The sequence below is a fragment of the Stegastes partitus genome, unplaced genomic scaffold (assembly GCF_000690725.1).
Source record: "Stegastes partitus isolate 25-593 unplaced genomic scaffold, Stegastes_partitus-1.0.2 Scaffold1263, whole genome shotgun sequence".
Lineage (NCBI taxonomy): Eukaryota > Metazoa > Chordata > Actinopteri > Pomacentridae > Stegastes > Stegastes partitus.
In genome coordinates this window covers 54,616-63,960 of record NW_007578994.1, presented here as the reverse complement: position 1 = coordinate 63,960, position 9,345 = coordinate 54,616, and the positions used below count along the sequence as shown (strand labels likewise).

Here is a 9,345-nt window from a genome sequence, read left to right as displayed (position 1 = left end):
AAAATCAGAGCTTATTTAATATACTTGTCTGATATGTCAGATTCTGAATTACTGCCATGATGAGAAATAACAGTGAACATTTCAGGCTTTTATCTTTAATAGTTCCTCAGATGTTGTGATTCAAACAGCCTCCAGCTTTAATGACATTTTAAATGTGGGTTGACGGGCAATTTTTGGATTATCTCTGAAATTATTTCATACATCAAGCTGAAATTTTCCAAAAAAATCTGGAAAAATCAGACAGTCGAGCAGAAATTGTTCAATGATTTGAGACGATAACCCACTTTGGAAAACTGGGCAGCACATTTACTCACATAACAATCACAAGGCAGTGTTTTGGGTCCCAGAAATAAACTTGTGTGTGTTCAGGCTGGTCTATGAAATCACTGCATTGACAGGTGCACTGAAGAATCCCTCAGACACATTTGGGAGATCTGTGGATTCAGCTGCATTGTTATTCTGGGAGGCGGTGCTGACGTCTGTGTTTCTACTATTTTGTCCGCTGCTGTATTTACTAAAAGTCAGATTTTCTGTTGAAGTAGATAATGCGTCACGCTCATTATGCCTGATAGGGAACTTGATTACACATTTGCTAAGTTGGATCATATATATATAAATATTAAAAAACCACCATAAATAGTGACTATTATGAGCTATTTACTCTGCTAATTTGTCAGCAATGATGTACGAGCTGCACACGGGCGACACCGGAGCCAAAGCAAATAAAGAACGAGACACGGCAACACAACCGCACTTGTTTGTTTAATCCTGCAGAGTGTTTGCGGCGCTGTCTGCCAACGGGAAGCTCCTGGACGCCACATCAGTGGGAGTCGACGGGGCGTCAGATATATCAGACTCCCGCTTCCTGTCTGACCGGGAGGAGGCTTCGATTTGATATTTGTCACCAGGTGCTGACACCAGACTGACGGTTTGAACCCGTCGCTAAAGGTGAGCGTCATCCTCTCAATCAAAAACCCTCCTCCGTTACTCTCCTCTGTCACTCTGTCTGAATGCAGAGCAGCCACTGTAGTGTTTTCGCCTCCTGTCTTCGCATCACATCAGACTACAATGTACACAAACTGGCTCACACACACTGTCGTGACCCGTGTGTCTTGCCTCAGCACATTAATGGAGATTCTGGCAGAGCCTCAGCGAGGAATTACTGCCACTCGCTGAGTCCTTACACTGGCTGTCTATCACAAACACACACACACAAAGACCTTCAATGGTCGCTCACACTCTCCCTCTCGCTCCCCCTGACCTCATTTATCTCCTTCGCTTCAAACCATTTCTCACTTCTTCCATGGCTTTCACTGCACTGCTCCATTCACTCGCTGCAGCTCGCTCTCATTCAGGTCAAACGTGCATTATTGGCACAAAGACACACACTAAAAAAAGCACTTTTTCCACCTTTGTTTCACATTTAGAGTCTGAAATACTGACTTCTGGCTGCTTATAAATCAGCCCGTTGGTTGCTCCACGGACAGAATTGTTGACCTACCTCGGTGAGGTGCGGGTTGGGGTTGAATCCGCACTGGTTGCAGACGGTGGCCTTACACTGGGTGCAGGTGTTGTAGTTGGGTACGGCCGGTGGGTTGGACAGCTCCGTGGTGGTGCACACCGGGCACAGCTTGCTGCTCGGCATGGGCGCGATCTGGGGCACCGAGTAGGGCGAGGTGGGCGTCACGCTGCGGTCAGGGGACGCCGAGGGAGACCGGCCGGTTCTGGAGCCGCTGAAGTCGACCTGGAGGTTTCGGCGGGAGGCGTGCTGACCGGGGCTCTGGCCTCCGTGGACTCCCATGCCGGCCGGACCGTGGCCTGGACCGTGACCTGGACCGTGACCTGGACCGTGACCTGGACCGTGACCTGGACCGTGACCTGGACCGTGGCCTGGACCGTGACCTGGACCGTGGCCCATCCCGTGACCGGAGGCCGGGCCCTGGCTGGACTGCATGTGTCGAGGGGAGGTCGGGCTCTCATGGGTGGCCAGGCGGTACGGCTCGGCAGCTCTGGACCCGATTCCTCCACCGGTGCCCATGCCTGCCCCTATTCCTCCTCCACCCATACCTCCTCCACCCATACCTCCTCCCATTCCTCCTGCTCCCATTCCACCCATTCCTCCCATTCCACCTCCCATTCCTCCCATTCCTCCACCCATTCCTCCCATTCCCCCTCCTCCATGGCCTCCTTGTTGCATGCCAGGTTTGGGACTCCCCATTGGACCCATTGGACCCCTGGAGAAAAGAGAAAGAGCAAAAGAAAAGACGTTGTTTAGAATCAGACGACAACTTTAGAAATTGTGGTAAATTCTTAAAAATCATCTCAGATTTTGCAATCCATTCATTTCTTATACATCGCTTTATCCTGTAGAGGGTCACTGGGTGGCAGCTATCAACACTAACAGAAGGCAAAGGATCACCAGTCCATCACAGACAACCATACATGTTCACACTGAAGAACCTCAACATGTCTTTGGACAGTGTGAGAAAGCCAGACGCCTGTTAAAAAACCAACAAAGGCCATGCAAAGGCCCCAGATGAGGTTCAAATCCAGGACCTTAGCTGTGAGGTGACTGCACCCCCATCATCCATCCATCCATCCATCATCTATACACTGCTTAATCCTCACTAGGGTCATGGGGGGCTGGAGTCTATCCCAGCTGACTTAGGGCGAAGGCAGGAGACACCCTGGACAGGTAACCAGTCTATCACAGGGCTACACTTAGAGACAGACAACCAAGCACACTCACATTCACACCTACGGACAATTTAGAATCACCAGTTAACCTCAACATGTCTTCGGACAGTGTGAGGAAGTCAGACGCCTGTTAAAAAACCCACTAAGGCCATGAAAACCCAGGACCTTAGCTGTGAGGTGACTGCACTAACATGCCAAAAAACTGTTTAATTAAAACGACGCATCGTGAAGACCCACAGGAAGTGTTAACACGATGTGATTCTGCCAATTTCTAATTTCTGTGAGTCAATATTAACGATTAAAAGGTTAAAATGAGCTAAATTCAACCAGAATCCCAGCAGTGACAGCAACAGTCTGAATGATGGTACTCAATGCAAAGGACTTGGGTTTGATTTTGATTCTTACCCTGTTCAAAACCAAAAATACTGCAGCAAGCATGTAAAAAAATCCCCCCAAAAAAACACACAAATGGGGTTCTTTGCACATCTTCCAGCAAAATGCACCTAAAGCAGGTGTTTTTCAGCTCAAGGATTTTCAGAGGACAAACAGTGTCGGCTGGATGGAGCACACTGCTTAATGTACAGCCTCTTATTGTATAAATACACCAACATGTCAACACTGCTGAGCCTTCATCAGAGTCCAAATGGACAAAGACATCAGGCAACGCAGATATTCAACCTAAACCAGCTGTCATTGGATAATTGGTTTAACAGTATTTCACATCCATTGGATGATAAATCCTGAGGGGGGAGTTGCTGTGTCCAGACACCACACCCCCAACACCATGATATAAACACAGGAAAACACACCTCTATTAAAGAGATACAGGTACAAACTGGCAGAAAAAACATCTGTTAAAGGTGCTAGAGTGGAGGAAACATGACAGATCTATTAGTTATTTCCTATGAGAAAGGGAACATCCTGTAATGAACAAAACAAACCTCTCCTAAAGTTAAAAATAGGTCAGATATAGTTGAATTATGATGCCACCTGCAGCACATTTGTCTCTTTAGAACAAAGATTCTACTAAACCAGCAACTCACCACAAAAACAAAATAAATAAATTCCTTTACAACCCCCCAAAAACCCATCCTGTGTCAGTGTTCATGCAAATATATACAACGGATTAAAAGCTGAATACAGTTATAGATTGTTAGGTTTTTGTTTCTGCTGGTGTGGAAGAGAAAATGTAATAATAAGCCGGGCCGGTTGATGCTGCCCGACTATTTAATGGAAAAAAATTCAATTTTTTTAATGCATTATTAAGTAAACGATCACTGCTGGAGAATTCAGGCTAGTAATTGTCACTGTACTCCAACAAATTCAATTATCTCCTCACTGCAGCTTTAAAAATAAAAAAAAAAGCAAAAATAATTACTGATTCATTCACTGGTGAACGCTGTGGAAGGAGCTCCGAACATCCACCGGCATCAACAGATTAAAAGTGGAACACAACGGGCCGCACACACTCGTTCACATTTCCACCGCGTGTCAAAGACGACATGCGCTCGTTCACCTCAGGCGCAATACAACACATTCATTCACTTGCAGGCAGGAGGCACCGACGCACACCTGAGGGGGAGCAAAATAGTACAAAACACTGCCTGAGGACACCTTTAAATTATTAAACAGAGTTAACAATGAAATGTCTCTTTGGTTGCTGTCTTTTCGCGTGTGCACGGGTTGGAAAAAAAACCTCAGACCCGCTGTGTTGTGAGCTGTTTGTTCGATACAGTTTGGAGATAAATCAACATTTTACTTTGAAAATTCAAATGAAACCAGCTCTCTCCATCTTTCTCCATGCCTGAGAGTTAACGCTGACGCCTCTGGACAGGAAATGTTTGTGACCCAAGCAAACAGCACCTCGAAAACAGATGTGACTGTAGTGAGATGACGATCCTGCTCTCCTGTGTGGCGGTTTTTATCTTTAACAGGGAAGAAAATATATTATTCTGACAGCTAATTTGAATTTGAGATATCTTTTTAAAAATCCTGGTGATGCATTTAACAGTAAATCTTTTAAATTATGCAAAGCTGATGTTTGTTTCCTTGTGTGCCTGTAAATGTAGTTTCCCCAAATGTAGTGTTCTTTATTAGTGTAGTAAAACAGTTTATCTTCCGTACAGTGTTGGGACAAGAGGTCTAGATAAGGACACACTTTCAATTCTCTTATTTGGGAATGTTCTGTGACGATATGGGTCGCTAGTCTGTGCTTCAAATGGGTAACGCCACTATTTTCTAATGTACCATCTCTGTGGTTGGATCTTGTTAAATGCAGGAAGCTAAAACTACCCGGTTAGGGTCGAGGAAAGACTTTGAGGACATGGTTTAAGTCAGAAATGGATTCTTGGAGTGTTTGCAAATTCATCTGCTGTAAGTGGAAAGTATCTCTGAATACCTACAATCTGAGTTTGTTAGGAAACAGGAATCATATTTGCATATTCAGAGATTCTGGATGTGTGATTGAGGAAAGAATGATCACGAACCAAGTGGAAAACCATATCAGACACAATGGAGAGTGTTTTTAAACCTCTCCAAACATCCCTAGAGGGAATCTTTAGGGTGCCATCAATGTGTTAAATACCAATGAAAGCATTAAGGCAACCAACCAGTCTTTTTTTCGCAATTCTTGTCTTGGGGATGGATCCAAATGCAGACACCACGGATGGGCAAGTAAAAGAAATATGAATTAAAGTTACTCAGGAGGTTGTAACGCAGGATGACAGGGGAGTAAATCCAGGAAAATACTAACTAGTAGGTCAAAAAAGACATGTATGTATAAAGAAACTAATTCAAAGAAGCCAAAAGTTTTTTAAAAGGCCCTTAATTGGAGGCCCTGGTTGAACCGGGAGTTCAACCAGGGGGGCGGCAACCGGGTTCCAAAACAAACCTAAATGCAGGTGAATGAGGCCGATAAAAATCAGGGAGGGAAACTGGCTCAAGACTATTTATACACAGAGAGGTGATTAGGGAGAGCAGAGGCAGGTGAAACTGATGAGGGCGATTAGAGGAGGAGGGAAACAGATAAAGGGAGGAAGTAAAAGCACACGCGATACACTGGGAAAGGCGGTTTCAAAATAAAACAGGAAGTAGCTGCAGTGGGAGACCGAAAAGAGAACACACAGGGATGAATCAAACAAAACAAAGCTAGAAACCCATAAACTATGAGAGTTCAGTTCTATTATTTATCTTTGAACATCTTTATAAAACATTTCTCACATAACGTGCTGCTTTAGGCTCATATCACCTGTTTGCATTTTGCACGAGTTTAGCATCATGACAAGAAGGATTGGGTCATTTAATGAGAATAAATGGAGAGAAATGGCACACAAATAGCAAAAATTAAATAAAAATGTGCAGCAATAACACAATGACTACCACAATTAATGACACCAACTTTGGATGAGTTATATTTTATAGTCTAAGCCGCTCCATTCCCCTGTGTTTTATGATCTTTTATTTTTTTTTTATACATGTTTCCAACTCTATTTCCCATTAAGTTGTTTAAAAAGCTGCTGAATAAAGATGATTATTATTATTATGAACACTATATATTCCATTCTATTTCCTGTGCTGTCAGTGATTGAATGAGTCCAGGCCCCGCTGTATTACCAGCTTTAAATGGTTAGTGCACACAGAAATTGGAAATGTTGATTTACCGAGCTCCAGTGTCACAGTGTAGACTGAAAAATGTTCCAGTCTGCTTCTCCTTTCACCCAAAACTTTTTCCTTCTCGCGGACAGTCTGGCTGCCAGAAAAACCTCCCCCTGATTGTTTTCTCCTTTTTCCGGTTTCATTCGTTTTCTATCTGTTCTCCTTTGTTATCTCTCGATAAACTTTTCCCCCTCTTCTTGTTCTCTCACGTCTCCTTTCGCTCTCTATTATTTCTTCAGTTTGCACTAACCACCGCTTTGCAGAGGGTTTTTTTTTCTCCTCTCTTTAGTTTCTCTCTCGACATTTTCATTTCCGCTCTTCAAAGACAAGCGAACCTTCTCTGACCCTATTTGTCTTTCTTACACCAAGTCTAGCAGCCAGACGACCGACCTACAAGTCAAAACAAACCAGAATAAAAAAGCTCGTACCACGTTGCTATTCATACATTGGGATTCGTGCATGCCCTAAACATTCTGGTTTTCAGTACTTTTTAAAAATATATATTGGTTTTGATTGAAAAAGTTCAGCTTGACTTTGAGGAGCGAGTGTGTACGAAACAAACAGCAAGTACAGGTTCTGCCGACTGTAAAGACACAACGAAGGCAAACGAATAAAAAACAAACAGCCGCCATGCACACAACCCAGAACACACACACACAGCTTTGCAGGAGTTGTGTGAACGCCGTGTTGTGTGTTGGTTCACTCCAAAGAAGACGCGATTAGAAACTTAAAGCCGACAGTGACTATGTTGAAGTCGGCAGAAGAGAGCACGAGCTGCAGATCATTCAGTTACAGTGCTTCTCATTTATTGAAGTGTCTAAATTCTGAGCACGTGGAGGTTTTTCTTGTTTATTTTTTTTACAGTGTTGAGAACGAATAAAGGAGAAGATGATTTCAGAAACTATTTCAGTTTTCCATTTTGATTTATCTTCTTTCTTTCAACAAAAATTCTATTCTAGGCTCTATTTCAGTTTTCTCAACACCATAATTTTAGCTCTGATTTGCAGTTAGCAGCTTGTGTGCAGGATTTTTTTTTAGCATTGTTGCCTCGCAGCTAAGAAGGACACCCAGGAGTTTGTATGTTCTCTCCGTGCAGCGTGGGTTCTCTCCGGGTTCTCCGGCTTCCTCCCACAGTCCAGAAAACATGTTGAGGTTAATTGGTGATTCTAAATTGTCCGTAGGTGTGAATGTGAGTGTGCTTGGTTGTCTGTCTCTAAGTGTAGCCCTGTGATAGACTGGTGACCTGTCCAGGTGAACCTGCCTTCACCCTGAGTCAGCTGGGATAGACTCCCTAACGAGGATTAAGCATATATAGATGATGGATGGATGGATGAATTCAACATTTCATGCAGAGCGGAACCAGCTGCTTTGTCCTGCAGTGGTTCGTCATTGACAGACAAATAGACAAGTACGTTCCATCTACAAATTTCCTGCCTTTCATGATTTGTGCATTTAACGTTTCCACGATAAGGTCAGCGCTAATCGAGCTGTCCATGATACTGTCTGTGGGTAAGTTGTTTTTCATACAACACCTGCAAACATCTGTTATAGATTTTATTCTTTTTCCTGTTAATCATACGAATGCTACTATAGATGGACACTTGTTGCTGTATACAACCATTTAATATTACATACAAACATGTAAAGGCAACGAGGAGATAAGAAGACAAACAACAGTGAAGGAGCCAGCAGTGCTTCCTTCATTCTCATGAAGACACCATCACTAATTGTCGTGAGTAACTCGGGCCGACGTAAAGGTGACAACCCAAATAATAGGAACAGTCCTCTTCCCTGCCTGTTTACACACTTCGCCTCGGCGTTGCACGGGGGACATTTATCACTGTCGCACCCAGCCTTTAATGACCCAATACACATGCTCGCTCAGTCAAAGCGATTTCACCCACTCCCATTAGAACCCTCAATTTAGCCTCTAATTGTGGCAGAGAGGGATAAAGCTCGTCTGCCAATCACACGTAAGTGACACTGACAGGAAGCGACGAACGCAGAAGAAGAAGAACAGAGTGAAGATGTCACAGCGAGACGCCGTTAACCTCAGCGGGGCTTTTTCATACGCCGAGGCTTCGTTAATATTTTAAGAAGGCATCATTATAGCGGCCGGTCCCGCAGCTTTCAGTTCGTCAGGATCCTCAGGAAACGTTCTCACAACAATGGATAACGTTAACGACACATTCTAATATTCTTTTAAGGGTTTAATCAAATGGTCAAAGAGCTTTTTAGGGGTATTTTCATTCCCAATAATGTTCTTATAAAGTTATTATAATGTTTCACCATCAACGTACAGAGGATGTTGTCAGGAACACAGATTACGTTCCATGATCACAAACGCATTCTCAAGCAACATTTAAAATATGTTTTCCAGATGTTATCGAGGCCTCAAATGATTTTTATGAAACATTACGGTCGTTTGTTATAATTACAAAGGTGAAACATTATTCCTGCAGTGTTCTGTGAATGTTTTGGGGATGTTGTTGAGGGAACACATTGTAAAACATTCTTACATCAAACATTCTCAAAATGTTCCATAATAAGAAAGGAACGTTTTCCAACCAACATTCAAAAAATGTTTTCCAGATGTTATGAAGGCCTCAGATGACAGAATGTTTTGTATGGTGTTCTATTTATATCATTACTGTTATGTCATGTTTTAAACAAAGGTTGGATATTTTGCCTTTTTTGTTGAGGGGACACATTAGAGAACATTCTTCAAAAAGAAAACTTTCCGCTTGACAAGTACATTTTTGTCAGTGTACAACTTTAAAAAAAGAGTCTGTGTCACCTTATTTAACAGAAATCTTCACATTTTCTTACCATTTTATGAAAAAAAAAGAAAGCTTATGCTCGTTTTTTGCTGCTCATTTTTCTTAGGTGCAGGCGAAAACCACTAAAACTCCTCTATGCAGATGACACTCATCTCTTCACTTAATATCAGTGTGTGTATTATTGTGTATTTTTGCCATATTCTTGCCAGATTTG

General features: G+C 42.9%; 1 protein-coding gene across 1 annotated transcript in view; it reads right to left on the bottom strand.

Annotated features, from left to right (window-relative positions):
* bsna (bassoon presynaptic cytomatrix protein a) overlaps positions 1–2,167 on the bottom strand; it is a 164,074-nt gene extending 161,907 nt beyond the window's left edge. Inside the window, exons 1-3 of the mRNA XM_008297957.1 lie at positions 2,113–2,167; positions 1,897–2,022; positions 1,502–1,830 (exon numbers count right to left, since the gene is read on the bottom strand). Coding sequence (XP_008296179.1) covers positions 1,502–1,830; positions 1,897–2,022; positions 2,113–2,167 — 510 coding nt within the window. The remainder of the gene's footprint in view (positions 1–1,501; positions 1,831–1,896; positions 2,023–2,112) is intronic.
* Positions 2,168–9,345: the final 7,178 nt, after the last annotated feature.